The sequence below is a fragment of the Microtus pennsylvanicus genome, chromosome 18, assembly GCF_037038515.1.
Source record: "Microtus pennsylvanicus isolate mMicPen1 chromosome 18, mMicPen1.hap1, whole genome shotgun sequence".
Classification (NCBI taxonomy): Eukaryota; Metazoa; Chordata; class Mammalia; order Rodentia; family Cricetidae; genus Microtus; species Microtus pennsylvanicus.
The window spans coordinates 2,048,390-2,065,766 of NC_134596.1; the positions used below are offsets into that span (position 1 = coordinate 2,048,390).

General features: G+C 48.2%; 1 protein-coding gene across 1 annotated transcript; it reads left to right on the forward strand.

The window, feature by feature from the left end:
- The first annotated feature begins 3,031 nt into the window (after positions 1 to 3,031).
- On the forward strand, positions 3,032 to 14,325 carry Klk5 (kallikrein related peptidase 5). Its single transcript, XM_075953196.1, has 7 exons — positions 3,032 to 3,124; positions 5,065 to 5,174; positions 6,525 to 6,608; positions 8,846 to 9,148; positions 9,951 to 10,207; positions 10,357 to 10,490; positions 14,029 to 14,325. The coding sequence occupies exons 1-7, from the start codon at positions 3,032 to 3,034 to the stop codon at positions 14,182 to 14,184; spliced, it is 1,137 nt and encodes a 378-aa protein (XP_075809311.1). The 3' UTR covers positions 14,185 to 14,325.
- The last annotated feature ends 3,052 nt before the right edge of the window (positions 14,326 to 17,377 follow it).

The window sequence follows — 17,377 nt, forward strand, 5'->3', positions numbered from 1 at the left end:
CAATCAATGTAATTCATCATATAAACTGTAAAAAAAAATATATGTGATCATCTCATTAAATGCCCCCAAAGCCTTTGACAAAATCTAACACCTCTTCATGATAAAGGTCCTGGAGAGATAAAAGATATAATGTACATACCTAAACATAATAAAGAAAAATTATAACACGTCTATAGCCAACATCAAATTTTTTCGAATTAATTATGCAAGCAGACGTCATTCACACAACACACAGAGACAGAGACATTCATACACAGAGACAAAGACACATTACATCACACAATACAGACTTATCTTACCTGGGACTCGAACTGGCAACCTTGGGCTCTGTGGGTGGCACTCCAATCCTCTCAGCCAGTTCAACATCAAATTAAATGGAAAGAAACTCAAAGCAATTCCATTAAAAATTAAGAGCAATTAATTAAGAGATTGTCCACTCTCTCCATATCTATTCAATATCATACTTGAAATTCTAGCTAGAGCAATAAGACAATAAAAGTAAATCAAGGGGATACAAATTAGAAAGGAAGAAGTCAAAGTATCATTATTTGCATATGATATGGTAGTGTACATAAGCTCAAAATTAATTCTACCAGGGAACTCCTACAGCTGATATACATCTTCAGTGAAGTGACTGGATACAAGATTAACTAAAAAAAATCAATAGCTCTCTTATGTACAAATGACAGATTGAGAAAAAAATCAGAAAAACAACACCCTTCACAATAGCTACAAATAATATAAAATATTTTGACATAACTCTAACTAAGTAAGTGAAAAACTCATATGAAAAAAATCAAGGATTTGAAGAAAGAAATTGAAGAAGATATCAGAAGCTGGAAAGATCTCCCATGCTCATGGATCGTTAGGATTAATATAGTAAAAATGGCCATCCTACCAAAAACAATCTACAAATTCAGTGCAATCCCCATCAAAATTCCAACACAATTCTTTAGATCTTGAAAGGACAAAATGCAACTGTATACTTATAAAAACCATGTAGTGTTGTCATAAAAACAGACACGTTGATAAATAGAATCGCATCAAAGACCAAGCTATAAATCCACATACCTATGGACACCTGATTTTTGATTTAAAAAAAATCCAGAAATACACAATGGAAAAAAGAAATTATCTTCAACAAATGGTGCTATTCTAACTGCATGTCTGCATGCAAAAACAGTACAAATAGATCCATATCTATCACCCTGCACAAAACTCAAGTCCAAGCGGATCAAAGACCTCAACATAAAACCAGATACACTGAAACTGATAGGAGAGAAATGGGGAGTAGCCTTGGATGCATTGCCACAGAAGACGGCTTCCTGAGCAGAATCCTGGCAGCATGGACACTAAAATAGACAATCAATAAATGAGACTTCATGAAACTGAAAGCTTCTGTAAGGCAAAGAACACCATCAGTAAGAAAAATGGCAGCCTACAGAATGGGAAAAGATTTTCACCAACTCCACAAGCGATAGAGGGCTAAGTTCCAAAATATATAAAGAACTCAAGGAACCAGACTTCAATGACCCAAATGATCCAATTAAGAAATGGGGTACAGATCTAAACAGAGAATCCCCAATAGAAGAATTTCACATGGCCAAAAAGCACTTAAAGAAAAGATCAACACCCTTAGCTATCAGGGAGGGAAACACAAATCAAAACGACTCTGAGAGTCTGTCTTACACCTGTCAGAGTGGCTAAGATTAATAACACAAGTAACACCTCATACTGGCAAGGATGTGGAGAAAGGGGAACATGCCTCCATTGCTAGCAGGAATGTAAACTCACAGACACTGTGGAAATCAATATGGCAGTTTCTCAAAAAGTTGGAAACTGATCTACCTCCAGACCCAGCTTGGGCGTATACCCAAAGGACTTTCCATCTTACCACAAGGACAATTGCTCAACTGTGTTCATAGAGGTTTTAGTCATAATAGAGCTAAAAACCACCTAGATGTCCTTTAACCGAGAATAAATAAAGAAAATACGGTACATTTACACAATGGAGTGCTACACAGAAGTTTTTTTTAAAATGACATCATGGTGGAGAGGTGGTGGTACACACCTTTAATCCCAGCACTCGGGAGGCAGAGAAAGGTAGATCTCTGTGAGTTCAAAGTCAGCCTGGTCTACAAGAGCTAGCTTCAGGACAGGCTTAAAAAAACAAGATAATAAATAATAATAAATAAATAAGATAAAACGAAATCATAAAATTTGGAGGCAAATGGATGGAACTAGAGGGAAAAACAATCCTAAAAGAGGTAATCCAGCCCATAAAGACAAACACGGTGTGTACTCACTCATATGTGGATATTGGCTGTTAAGGAAGTGATAGCTATGCTACACTCCACAGACCCAGAGATGCTAAGTAACAAGGAGGGCTCAAGAGGGGACAAATGGATCTTCTAGAAGGAGGAAATAGAACATATTTTGCGGATGGACTGTGCAGGTGGGGGTGGGAGCAGATGCAGAGGCCCATAGCCAAACATTAGGCAGAGAAAGAAAGCCCGAGTTGGAAGTCTCCACTGTGTCCCTCTTGGAGATTGGAGAACCCCATGTAAGAAGGGAGGAGGAATTGTGGGAACCAGAGAGCAAGACCTGTGGAATCAACTAAGCAAGACTGTTGGAGCTCACCGAGACTGAAGTAACTATCAGGGAACCTGCATGGTTCTGCACTAGGTCTTCTGCATATATGTTATGTTTGTTGACTTGGTGTTGGCGGGGGACTTCTGACAGTGGGAATAGAGGTGTCTGACTTTTTTTCCTGACTTGAACACCCTTTTCCTCCTTCTGGTTGCCTCACCCAGCCTTGACGTGAGGTTTTGTGGCTGGTCTTATTTTATCCTGTGGGGTTATGTTCAGCTATCCCTGGGAGGCCTGATCTTTTCTGGAGGGAGATGGGAAAGGCCTAGTGGATCTGGAGGAAAGAAGAGGTAGGAAACTGGGAAGAGTGAAGGGAGGTGAAGCTGCAGTCAAGGATGTATTGTATGAAGGAATAAATAAAAATTAAAAAACAAACTAGACAATGAGAGGGGAGCATGGGGGATTTGGAGGAGTTGGAGAAACAGTCTTGAAATTGGGAGGGGATGTGAGGGATCTGGAGGAGCCGGAGTGGGTGGTAAGGATGAATATGATCAAATGTATTGTACATATAAATAAAATTCTCAAAGAATAAATTTTAAAAATTTAAAAGATCTCTCTAGGTGCTGGAGAGATGGTCCAATAGTTGAGAACACTGTCTGCTCTCCCAGAGGATTCAGGCTCAGTTGAGAACACTGTCTGATCTCCCAGAGGATCCAGGCTCAGTTGAGAACACTGTCTTCTCTCCCAGAGGATCCAGGCTCAGTTGAGAACACTGTCTGCTCTCCCAGAGGATCCAGGCTCAATTCCTAGCTACCACGAAGTAGCTCAGAACTGTCTGTAACTCCAGTTCCAGGGACCCAGCATCCTCACACAGTTATACATGCAGGAAAAAAAAACCAACACAATAAAAATAAAAAATAAATCAATCGTTTTTTAAAAAAAATCTCTCTAAGGGGCAGGAGAGCTCGCTCATCAGTTAAGGCCACTGACTGCTTTTCCGGAAGACGCACCCACATAGTGGCTCACAGCTGCCCATAATAACTGCAGTTCCAGGGGATAGGGCTGCTTCTTCTAACTTCCATGGACACCTACATGCTGTGTATACAGACAAACTGGCAAACCAATCACACACATTAAAAAAAATACTTTAAAAAGAAAGAAGATATTGTTAGAATTCAAACAACTGAGCTATATTATTCAGCTCAGTTTGTAGTGCTTGCCTGTTCTTCATGAAGCCCAGGATTTGATCCAAAACACTGCATCAAACAAGTTATAGGGGTGCATACAACCCCAGCACTCAGGAGGTGAAGGGAGAGGGGCCTGGGGTTCAAGGTTATCAGCTATGGAATGAGGTCAAGACTAGTGTGGGTACATGAAATCTTATCTCAAAAAAATGGTGGTTTATCTCTAAATGTCATGGTTCACACCTGTAATCCCAGCCCTTGGAAGACTAAGGCTGGAAGGCTGCTGTGAATTGAGGCCAGCTGGCCCGTGGCATGAGATCTTATTCCACAGAACAGGCTGAGGTGAGCACCGAGAGGTAAAAGCGCTTGCTGCGAGCCTGATGACCTCAGGCTGGCCACTGACCACCGCTCGAGTGTGCACACTCACCATGTACACACAACGCCAGGTTAGATCCCTAAGATGATACAGTAAAAAGCAAGCAAAATATAATCTACAATTTTAAAGATAAAACATTCAACAACTGCACACTGAACTTAAAAACCATATAAGTCAAAACAAATGCCAAGAGAGAAATAGGCCACTAATGTTGCATCTTTAATACAAAACACAAATTCCCAGAATCACATTAAACCTCAGTGTGGGGTTTTTGTTTGACTTTTTTTTCCTGCTCAGTAAAGCCCATCCCAGGCTCTAGCATCTCTGTTGGAATCGGCACATCCTCATGATTGTCATTTCATGTGAAGGTTTGTGTCTGGCACTCGGTTCATAGATGCTGGGCTCCTGCCTCCCTTGGGGGTAGAGACCTGGAGAATTGGAGTGGGGGCATCAACAGAAAGAGAGATCAGGACAGAAAAGAGAGGAAGAGGCTGCCGGAGGTCATGATCGGGAGGGTGGTGCTCCACTAAGGAGGGGTGGTGCTCCACTAGGGAGGATGATGCTCTACTAGGGAGGGGGTGCTCCACTAAGGAGGGGGGTGCTCCACTAGGGAGGGGGTGCTCCACTAAGGAGGGGTGATGCTCCACTAGGGAGGGTGATGCTCCACTAGGGAGGGGGTGCTCCACTATGGAGGGGTAGTGCTCCACTATGGAGGGGTAGTGCTCCACTAGGGAGGGTGATGCTCCATTAGGGAGGGGTGATGCTCCACTAGGGAGGGGTGGTGCTCCACTAGGGAGGGGTGGTGCTCCACTAGGGAGGGATGGTCCTCCACTAGCCACTCAGTGTCCCATTTCCCAAAGATTTAGGAGCCACCCACCTCTGGTCCTGGCTCTTGGCCTCTTTTTCCATTACCAGGTTGCCCTGCCCAGCTGTGTCATCCATGTCTGGCTGTGCCGGCTGAACCAGGGCACCTGGTGGGGGAAGCCTGCTTCCCTGCCTCCTGCCGACCCTTGGCCTGGGACCCGGTATGGGGGCCAGGAGTGGATCCTGGGTGTTAACCACAAATGGTCTTGTCTCCCCTGCCCAAATGACAGGAAGAGGGACACAGAAATGACAGAAAGGGATAGGAAACCAATATTCAGAGATGAGAGACAGAAAAGGAGAGAAAAGAAAGACAGACAGGGAGAGAGAGAGAAAAACAGAGAAAGCCAGAGACAGACACACAGAAAAAAGAAAAATCAGAGCGAGGCAGAGAAAAAGAGCGACAGTACAGACACCAAGAGAATCAGTGGCAGAGAGAGACGGGATGCACGGGAGGTAGAGACAGAGAGAAACGGGGACAGAGAGACGGGATGCACGGGAGGTAGAGACAGAGAGAAACGGGGACAGAGAGACGGGATGCACGGGAGGTAGAGACAGAGAGAAACGGGGACAGAGAGACGGGATGCACGGGAGGTAGAGACAGAGAGAAACGGGGACAGAGAGACGGGATGCACGGGAGGTAGAGACAGAGAGAAACGGGGACAGAAAGACGGGGAAAGAAATGCTGACAGACTCACTGGGTGTCAAATGTTGACAGACTCTGTGAGGTTTCGTGAGGACTGACAGCTAGCTCACTAGGTAGAATTTTAAAAACAGACAAAGCTGGGAGGAGAGATGAGAAAGGGACCACAGAAGCAATGAGTGAGTGAATGTGGCATAGGAACCCCTGCTCCAGAAATCAGGAACCCTTGCTCCAGAAGAGCAGCTCTGAGCTGGTGAGAAGCCAGGTGCCAGGAGGGCCTCCCTGCCCTGAGGACCCCTCCCCATCCTTGGGGCCAGGGAGGGAGGGAGTGGTACTAGGCACTGGGTGGGGGGTGTTCTGAGGGTGGAGGGGAGGGGAGACAGGAAGAGTGAGTGCTGGGGCCCAGACTGACAGGAACCTCACTGCCAGGGAATGTGCCCCAGGGACCAGTGGGTGGTTATATCACCTGGTGCCAAAGCAGAGGAGGAGGTGGCAGCTGGAAAGCTCAGACCAGCCTGAGAAGTCTGCAGCTATATTGGGAGCCAGACCCCACCACCCACTGCCCAGGGGACCCAGGGACAGTGGCAGGTGAGGCCTGGGGAGGGGGTCTCAGCGGGTAAGGGAGGAGAGGGGCTGGGGCTGGCTCTGTCTTATCTTGGTTTCACCCTGCCTGTCCTAGCTATCCACACTCAAAGGACTGTAAGATGCTTCCAGTCCTCCCCTGCACTGCTGGCCCCTGGGTGAGGCTGTCCAACCCCTGTGATCAATGTCTTCTAGGGAAACTGAGCAGAGAAGGCCAGGAAAGTGGATCAGAACTCTCTCCAGAACAGGCCTCTCCAGAATCACCTAGGCCTCTCCAATTTCTTACCAGGTGCAGTGGTCATGGCGAGGATAGTGCATCCTTGGAAGTGGATGGTGGCCACCCTGATTGCAACCCTGGTTCTGGGGGTCTCAGGTAACTAGAGTCCCTAAGTGTGTGTGAGAGACTGCCTCTGTGGACCAGGTGAATGTGTGATCGTGTTTGTGTGGTTACACAATTGAAAATGGGCCCCATAGCTGTGTGTGGACTGGGAAGAAGGCAAGGGCTTCTATTTATTTATTTATTTATTTATTTATTTATTTATTTATTTATTTATTTATTTATTTTTGAGGCAGAGTCTCACTGTGTGGTTCAGGCTGGTCTAGGACTCACTATCTAGACCCGCCTGACCTTGAACTTGTGGCCAGTCCTCTCATACCTGACTCCCAAGGGCTAGGATTGCAGCTATATGCCATCATGTGTTTTTGCTTTGGTTTTGGCTTGGTTTTTTTATTTATTTTATTGTATTAGTATGAATGTTGCATTAAGCATGCCTAGTGCCCAAAGAGGCCAGAACGGGCGTCAGCTCTCCTGGAACTGGAGATGCAGGTGGTTGTGAGCCGTCATTGTACCCAGGTCTCCTGCAAGAGTGACCAGTGTTTTTTAACTGCTGAGCCTTCTTCCAGACCCCCTTATTTTTAGTTTTTGAGACATAATGTCACTCTGTAGCCCAGACTAGTCTAGAACATGCTCTGAAGCCTACACTGTCCTGGAACTCCGAAGCCCTGTTAGTTTTCCTGCTTCGGCCTCGCACGTTCTGGGTTACAGGTGTGAGTAAGTGTGAGCGGCTCGTGTGTGGTCTCTTCCCCATCAAGTGGCTGTGCGTGGCAGACAGTGCTGCCCCTCGGAGGCTTTGTGACCAGTTTGGTGCTGCAAATGCTACTGTGCGTCTGGCCCTTTTGCACCCCAGTCTCTATGTCTGGAATGCGGTGTAGCTCTGCTCATCCCTGTAGAGACACATGACCCTAGTGTTTGCAGACAATCCCTTTTACATGTGAGGGTGTCTGTGACGGTACTTGTGATCTTTACACTTGGGGGGGGGCTGTGTGTTTGTGAGGCTGTGAGCACAGCTGGATGTGTGCTCATGCAGCTGGATCTAGGGTTCCTGAGCCTGCTTCAAGGAACGGAGTGAGAAGTGAGTGGAGAAGGTGGGCAGCCACTGAAATGATTCTCTTGCACTGTGCCAACCTGGAAAGAGAATATAAATGTCCTTTAAGTATGACATGTCAGTGTGCCCATGTGCAGAAGTGTGTGCTGTGTTCCCATCCACACGTGCCTGCCTGTCACTCAGAGGCTGGTCAAGGTGTATGAGCTCCTGAGAGACCACCTGACACTGGGGGGCGGGTGCACTGGGGCACAATGTGTTCCTTGGAATATGCCTGTGGGTGTATAGAACACTGAGGCCTCCCTTCTCTGGGTCACTAGCAGGAACATGACCAGCGTCTGGCTTATGGGGGATGGGGGTAGCGACAGAATGCATACCCGTCTTTGCGGGAATTCAAAAATGACCCTTGCTGTATCCCTTCAGTCCCCTTTTCCTGTCCCCCTCCCGAAGCTCCATCCAAGAGCTCTGACTCCACCCACTGTCCTCAACGGAGTCCCCAGAGCCCTGGCTAGGCTCAACCTTGCTGTAGGTAGCTCCAGAGTTCAGCTCCACCTTCCAAAGTCAGAGCTCTTTGTGGGACTGATCACACCACGGAACCTTGGCCTCGCCTCTTTCTAAATTCCAAGTCCTCAGCCTCCCAGGTCTTAAACTTGCCATCCTGGTGCCTCAGCCTCCTGAATAGGTGGTTGACAGGCTTGTGACACTGGGCTTGGCTTGACTCCACTTCTGGAAACTAGGTACCAAGCCTCAAGCCAACTCTGTCCTTAAGGGCCTCCAGGGTACTCTCCTCCTCCCCAGGGAGCATCAACCGAGCTCCAAGCAATGTCAGGGATCCCTGAGGCTCCCAAAGTCCATGGAGCCCAATAGAACTAGGAATCTGTCCTAAACCCCAACTCCCTGGCTGAGTTGCCTTTCCGCTAGTTCTACAAGCTCCTTCCCTGCAGCCTTGACCCTGCCCACACGACTCTGACCCCGCCCCTACAGATCGGGCCACACCTGACCGACCTGGCTCCACCTCTATCGTCTTGACCCTACCCTTCCGTCCTAGCCTCACCCTGCAACTCTGTTATCTACATCCTAGGACCCAGTCCTTCAGCCCTCGCCCAGTCCTATAACCCCTGGCCTCACCTCCAAGTAGAAATTGGTTCCAATTTCTTATCTAAGAGCCTGGGGTCGGACAGTTGGGTTGGTTCCAGTTCCTGACTCTGAAAGAGTACCCCTGCATCAGAGCCCCGCCCCAGCCCATTCTCCACCGACTCTTCCTAGAGCCTGTTCTTGCGGACGAGGTTTCCGCTTGTGACAACCCCTCCGGCAGCCGGCCCTACGGGACTAACCGAGACCTCAGCAGGGAGTCCGATTCAGAGGAGGATTCCAGGTCGGACAGCAGCAATCGCATCGTGAACGGGTCAGACTGTGATAAGGACAAGCAGCCGTGGCAGGGCGCGCTGCTGCTGGGACCCAACAAGTTGTACTGTGGGGCGGTGCTGATCAACCCACAATGGCTGCTCACAGCAGCGCACTGCAGAAAGCCGTGAGTACAGCTGGAGAAAAGGGGATGGGAGGAGGCTGGGGACTGGGGAGGAGCAGGAGAGGAGAGGTCTGAGGAGGGGACTAGGAAGGAGCGGAGGGAGGGAGGGATAGAGGGAAGGAGGGAGGGAGTAAGGGAGGGAGGGAGGGAGGGAGGGAGGGAGGGAGGGAGGGAGGGAGTAAGGGAGGGAGGGAGGGAGGGATTTAATGTGGAAGATAGAATGCAGATGGACCAGAGCTGTGGTGGGGATGGGGGTGCACACAGGCTGCAGATAGACCAGAGCTGTGGTGGGGATGGGGGTGCACACAGGGTAGAGATAAACCAGAGCTGTGGTGGGGATGGGGGTGCACACAGGGTAGAGATAAACCAGAGCTGTGGTGGGGATGGGGGTGCACACAGGGTGCAGATGGACCAGAGCTGTGGTGGGGATGGGGGTGCACACAGGGTAGAGATAAACCAGAGCTGTGGTGGGGATGGGGGTGCACACAGGCTGCAGATAGACCAGGAGCTTTGGTGAGGATGGGGGTGCACACAGGGTAGAGACAGATAGAGTACAGTTAGGGGTGATGAAGGTGTGGAACTGGGTTCAGAGTGGGTAGAGCTGGGATTAAGACGGGAATAGAGTTGGGTTGAGGACAGGGTTAGGTTGTGGGTGAGGACGGGAGGTTCTGAGGTTGGGGGTGGAATGAAGTTGGGTGAAAATGGCTAACACTGGGCTTGAGGATGGGTTAGAGTAGGGATGGGGACTGCCTTGGACAGGTGGTCAAAGTTCTGGGCTGGCAGTGACCGTCACCACATTCCTCAGAGTCTTCAGAATCCGTCTGGGCCACCACTCCATGTCACCTGTCTACGAGTCCGGTCAGCAGATGTTCCAGGGAATCAAATCCATCCCCCACCCTGGTTACTCCCACCCTGGCCACTCCAATGACCTCATGCTCATCAAAATGAACAGAAAAATCCGTAGTTCTCGCTCAGTGACGCCCATCAAAATTGCCTCTAGCTGTCCCACCGCGGGGACCAGATGCATGGTGTCTGGCTGGGGGACAACGAGCAGCAGTCACAGTGAGTACACTGCTTCTTCCTGATTCCTGCTCTTCAGGCTACCCTGGAACTCTGCGTCTTCCCGTCACAGTCTCGCTAGGGAGTGGACAGCGGGCTTGCGCTGTGCCCCCCTCTCACCCTCCGCCCGTCACGATGCTCTTGTTCCACAGATAACTTCCCCAAAGTCCTCCAGTGCCTGAACGTCACCGTGCTGAGTGAGGAGAGGTGCAGAGACTCCTACCCAGGACAGATAGACAAGACCATGTTCTGCGCTGGTGATGAAGAGGGCAGGGACTCCTGCCAGGTAAGCACTGGGTGCCGCTCCATCTATCCAGAAGCATGACTGCCATTTATGTATTTTATTTGTGTGTGTACACTTGTGTCGCGGTGTGTGCGTGGTGGTCGGGGGACAACACACCGAGGTCAGTTCTCTTCCTCCACTATGTGGGTTCTCAGGATTGGACTCAGGCCATTGGGCTCAGCAGCTAGCACCGTTACCACTGAGCCTCCTCATCAGCCCAGCAAGTGCACACAGATCGCCTGGACTTTATTAACTCCCAGGACCCTTACTTTCATAGAGTTCACCCTCCCGAGTACTCTTCTCTGATGGACACACATCTTGAACCTCCACATTCAGTTTTCGGTTTTCATATAGGAAAAAAAAAATTTAAATTTAAAGAAGTGGGGCGTGACTTGTTATCTCAGATATGTGGGAGGCTGATCAGGAAGGATGAAAGCCAAGAGCCAGCCTAGGCTACAGCGTAAGTCCAAGGTTGGCCTGAGCAACGTAGTGAGACCCCATCTCAAAACAAAAGGTAAAAGTGAAGCTAGGGGAGCTAGGGGTGTGGTCAGTGGTAGAGTCCGTACGGAGAACCCCCAGTGAGGGCCTGCGGGTATGGTCAGTGGTAAGTCCCTGCCGAGAACCCCCCAGTGAGGGCCTGCGGGTGTGGTCAGTGGTAAGTCCCTGACGAGAACCCCCAGTGAGGGCCTGCGGGTGTGGTCAGTGGTAAGTCCCTGCTGAGAACCCCCCAGTGAGGGCCTGCGGGTGTGGTCAGTGGTAAGTCCTTGTCTATCATGCTACAAGGCTTGAATTCTATCTCCTGCCTCACAAAACAGTAAATAAATAACTAAGGAGGTGAGATTAACGTTAATAGTATGTTATACTTAATTAATATGTCACCTCTCTATGTTCTCAAGTGACATTTTCAGAATTTAGTTAATATATAACAATTATCAATATACCACTCACACACACATCTAACACACAATGCCTTTTACCCTGAAAATCCATCTCAGTTTGCTAGATATAATCAACTACCCCATCGCAGTTCAGATCTGGAAGGAACCATCAAGGCTGTTCCTTGTGGTCAGATAGGTTGTGCCCTGCACAAAGGTGCTACACCTCAGGAGGTCCCTTTTACGTAATGGCTGTCATAATTCTGTCTCCAAGCCTGTGATGGGTAAAACAGAATTCACTAGATGATAGTCTTCTAATAAATGCTAATAAAATGTCATGAGAAAGAAAAAAGAAACCTTGTTTTAAGTGTTTTAAGAAGAGTGTCTAGGAAGAGCTGAAGAAGCAGAAAGAAAACACAGAATCCTATGATCAGGACTAGAGAGGTGGCTCAGCCATTAAGAGCACTGGCTACTCTTCCAGAGGTCCCAAGTTCTGTTCCCAGCACCCACATCTGTAACTCCAGCTCCAGGGAATCTGACACCTTCTTCTCAGGTACCTGCACTCACATACATATACCCACACACAAATTCACACACGTACACGTAATTTAACACAGTGGTTCTCCACCTGTGGGTCGTGAACCTCTGGGGTCAAAGGACGCTTTCACAGGAGACCATCTGCATATCAGCGATTTGCAATTCAAAACAGTAGCAAAATTGCAGTTCTGAAGTAGCAACAAAAATAATTTTATGGTTGGGGGTCATCACAACATGAGGAACTGTATTAAAGGGTTCAGCATTAGGAAGGTTGAGAACCACTAATTTTTTTTTTCCGAGATAGGGTTTCTCTGTAGCTTTGGTGCCTATCCTGGAACTAGCTCTTGTAGACCAGGTTGGCCTCGAATTCACAGAGATCCGCCTGCCTCTGCCTCCCGAGTGCTGGGATTAAAGGCTACACCACCAATACCCGGTGAGAACCACTAATTTTACATGAGAAAAAATCTTTTTGAAACGGACAGTAAAGACTTTTAGAAACTCCTTTGGTTGAGACACTTCATGAATAGTGCTGTTTCAGGAAGCTCTACAGAGTCACTAGAGAAGACAACGCAAGTCCAGTCTTTGTGGTGCTTGTCGGGAGGACTTCCTTAGTCTGGATGTTATAGGCAGAGCATGAAACTCCTGGAACCAGACTCACACAGGCTAAGGGCCCAGAGAAGTCCTGTGCGAATGCAGCAAGGGAGCAGCTGATCTGACTTAAAGACTGGAAAGGAATCAATTATTTCTTGGGTACAGTTATGTGGGAAGCTGGGGTAGTAAGTGGTGGATCTCTGAGGCTTGCTGGCCAGCCAGCCTAGCTGGATCAGTAAGCTCCAGACCACTGAGGCTGTCTTCCGAGCTCCACGTGTACACACACACACACACACTCACACACACACACACACCAGCAACAATAACAACAAACAGCTGCAAGACCGGCTGCGCTAATAACATCACTGTGGTGCCTGATTGCGGGCTGGCTTCCTCTCATGTCTCTAGCTCAGGCAGCAGCTCTTGTGAGCCTTGGTTTTCAGGCTCAGAGAAAACCACTGAGACAGCATCTAGGCCTGTTAGCATAGGACTGTCATCCCAGGTATTCAGAAGGTTGAGGCAGGAGGATAACAAGTTTCAGCCCAGCCTGACCCTGTCTCAAAACAAACAGCAGAAATAAACAGGAGGAGGAGGAAGACAAGGAGGGCAGGGGAGAGTAAAGACAGAAAAAGCAGAAATGAAGGGAGAAGGGAAGAAAGAAAAGAGAAAGGGAAGGGAGGGAAGCAAAGATAGGAGATAGATAGATAGATAGATAGATAGATAGATAGATAGATAGATAGATAGATAGGGATGAATGGATAGATAGATAGATAGATAGATAGATAGATAGATAGATAGATAGATAGGGATGGATGGATGGATGGATAGATAATGGGGAGATGAGAGGAGAGGAGACAGTCTAGAATCTTGTGAGGAGAAGCTGATGAGGAAGCTAGCAGAGATAGAGCTGGGACGAGGTTAGGGTGTTGACTAGAGCCTGACTGGTGGGTTTTCTACAAGCTGAACACAAAGTGAAATGCTAACAATGTCTCCTCTCTCTCTCTCTTTCTCCCTCTCTCTTTCTCTCTCTCTTTCTCTCTCTCTCTTTCTCTCTGTCTCTCTCCTCTCTGTCTCTCTCTTTCTCTCTCTCTTTCTGTCTCTCTTTTTCTCTTTCTCTCTGTCTCTCTCTCCTCTCTCTTTCTCTCTCTCTGTCTCTCTCTCTGTCTCTCTCTCCTCTCTCTTTCTCTCTCTCTGTCTCTCTGTCTCTCTCTCTTTCTCTCTGTCTCTCTCTCTCTTTCTCTCTCTCTATCTCTCTGTCTCTCTTTCTCTGTCTCTCTCCTCTCTCTCTCTCTTTCTCTGTCTCTCTCTCCTCTCTCTCTCTTTCTCTCTCTCTGTCTCTCTCTCTTTCTCTCTGTCTCTCTCTCTCTGCCTCTCTGTTTTATCTGCCTTGAATCCTGTCTGTCCTCTCCCCCTTTCCATACCTGCTTCCTGTGTCCCGACCCTTCTCCATCAATGCATGGTGCTGGTGTCCGGTTCCTTCTCATTCTACCTGATCACACCCCTGCCCCCTTCTGTGTGCCTCCACTTTTCCCCAACAGGGTGATTCCGGGGGACCTGTGGTCTGCAATGGCCAGCTGCAGGGCCTTGTGTCCTGGGGTGATTTCCCCTGTGCCCAGCGGAACAGGCCAGGTGTCTACACCAACCTATGTGAGTTCGTTAAGTGGATTGAGGACACCATCAAATCCAACTCGTGAGCCAGCATCATCCCACTACAGTGACAAGCACGGCCATTGAGGATGCTGCAGACAGGCCACGCTTTATGTCTCCTGACATCAAGATCCTCGTCCCAAATGGTGGACTGGCTCCATTTCTATAGCCAGACCCCAGGGACACTTCCTGGAATGACATGGGTTGGGTTGAAACCCATCATCCTCAGTAAATCAATACACAAACCCAGAGTTGAGCCTTTTCTGCAGCTATAACCCAGATTTAGACCCAGAAATAAAAGCCATGGGAAGAACCTCCTTGGTACGTCTCCTCCTGTGTTATGCTGCTGTGGGCAAGTGCTGTCTTAGATACTTTTCTATTGTATGCTAAGACACCTAGACCAAGGAAACTTAAAGAAAAAGTTTATATGGGGCTTACTGTTTAAGGGGTCAGAGTCCATGACCACTATGGGGTGGAGCATGGTGCTGGAGCAGTAACTGAGAGCTCACATCTCGAGACACAACCACAAGACAAAGAGAAAGCTAATTGAGGGTGTCCCAGGCATTTAAAACCTCAGAGCCCACCACAGAGACACACCTTTCCCAACAACACTATACCTCCTAATCCTTCCCAAACATCTCTACCAATTGAGGACCAAGCACTCAAATATATGAACCTGTGGTGACCATTCTCAGTCAAACTCACACCAGCTTCTCCTCCACGACACTGGATTTGCAGGGTCCTTTGGTGACTTTACATTCTCTTCACAAATAATAACTACCTTAAGTTACTTTTCTATGCCTGTGGCCGAGCACCTGACGAAGGCAGCTTAAGGAGAAAGGATTCATTCTGGCTCACGGGTCCAGGGTGCAGCCTGTCATGGGGGGAAAGCAAACCAAGAGCTTGAGGTGGTTGGTCACACTGCACCCAGTCAGGAAGCAGGATACACATGGTCTTTCAGTGACTTCCTCCTCCTTAGCCAGACCATGACCCAGCTTATGAGCTGGTGCTGCCTACGTCCAGGGCGGGCCTTCCTACCTCAACTAACCCCTTGCAGACAGTCCCTAGGCTTATCTCCTAGGTGACTCGAGATCTTATCGAGCTAATGCTACTAACTAACCAACAGTCGAAACTTGCTGCCTGACAGGGTCATAGCAGTCCCCCAGTTACAACTCTACCCTAATTTCTTGAGTATGTGACTTAGTCCCCAATGCACAGTGTTCAACTTGATATTTTTTAACTGCTCTAAAAACAATGTCCATTCAACCAAAGCCACACCTCAAGTGCTGACTCTCGGTCTCTCCCAAGCTAGTGATGCGCAGTCTGGTACTACTTTAGTTTGGCTATTAAGTGAGTCCTAAAAGGCTCCTGTGTCGGGGCTGGTCCAGGCTGGCAGTGATCTTGGAAGCTGCAAGACTTTTGAGAGATAGATCCCAGTGGAAGGAAGTTAGGTCACTGTGGATGAACCCTTGGAGAAGAATGGTGTCAGGACCTTAACCTTTCCTCTCTACTTCCTGGTCAGTGTGGTTTGAGCAGCCTCTTTCACTTCCTGTTCCCGCCTTGATGAATGAGTTCACTACAGACCCGAAGGCAAGGTGACTTGAAACCTCTGAAGTCCAAATCTAAATAAACCTTTCTTCTATCTAAGGCATTTATCTAGGGTATTTTGTCATGGAAAGCACAGTAACATAAATGTTCTCTCTTAATGGTGGACAGCAAGAAGCCAGCCTCCCTCATCCTTGAGGCTACAGAAGCAACTCACTACGCATGGTGTGCAGATGTCTGGGAAAGGTGGGATGCTGTGAATGAATCTGTAGTTCAGACAGGTGTTTATTTCTAGTTTATGTGTGTAGGTGTATTGCCGGCATGTGTGACTATTCCCTACCTGTATGCAGTGCCCCCTAGAGGCCAGAAAAGGCATCAGAACCCTTGAGACTGGAATTACAGTTTAGACGTCTTGCGGGTACTGGGAAGAAGACCCAGGTCGTCTGGAAGGGCAACCACTTACCTTAGCCTCTGAGCTATCGCTCCAGCCCCACCTTTTTGTTTCTTCACAATTTTTAAACTCTTTTCGGGGTGTGTGTGTTTTAAGTGTGGAGTTCAAAGAACGACTTTTGAGAACTTGTTTTCTTTTCCCACCATGTGGGTCTGGGATCAAACCCAAGTGTTCAGGCTTAGTGAAGACAGTCCCCACCCAAGGATTCATCTCACCAGGCCGCAGGTTTCTTTATACTTACCTTTCATTTCTGTGTATCTGTCTGAGAGTGTGTGTACACACGCTCACAGAGGACAAGAGAGTATCAGATCCCCTGGAGCTGCGCCCACAGGCTGCTGAGAGCCTCCCTGTGTGGTCGTGAGGACCTAAACTTGGGTGCTCAGCGAGAGGAATATGTGCTCCTGTCAGCTGAGCCATCTTGGTGGCCTCCAGATTTTTTTTTTCGTAGGCTACATAGCCATGCAAACTACGCATGCACAGTGAGGGTCCCATAGGTTTTGTTATGTTGGCTCTTTGAGACAGGGTCTCTCTATTATGTAGCCCTGGCTGTCCTTGAACTCATAGAGATTCACCTGTTTCTACCTCCCAAGTGCTGGGATTAAAAACTTGTATCACCATGCCGGGCTCAGTTAGGTTCTTTGTTTTATTTTGTTTGGTTTGGTTTAGTTTGGTTTTTTAAGACAGGGTTTCTCTATGTATCCCTTGTTGTCCTGGAACTCACTTATAGACCAGGCTAGCCTTGAACTCTGCCTGTCTCTGCTGGGAAAAAAAAATGTGTGCCGCCATCACCTGGCTTTCAATTGGGTTCTTATTCCTGGGGTAAAGGGGTGCTATGCCTTGTTCTGAGTTTCCGGGACAGCACAGCACATCCAACCAACAAATCACGACTTTCAAAAAGAGGGCGCAACTCTGAGCTTGTGTTTTGATTTCAAGGAGTGCTGACCCTGGGGGAATTTGAATTTCTGCCAAACAGCATTTTTATTCTAATTTTAATGGGGTTTTACCTTATTTCATCCTCTGATGGAAAAGAGAGTGCATTTTGTTCAAATTTCACCAGAGAGAGAACATGGGGACAGGTGAGTCCCTAGAGTTGGCTGGCCAGCTGGCCTAGCCTAGTCAGGGAGACCCTGCTTCGGAAAATGAGGTGGGCAGTTCCTAAAAAGTGACACTTGGCATTAGCCTCTGCCCTACACACACACACACACACACACACACACACACACACACACACACACGTGTATTCA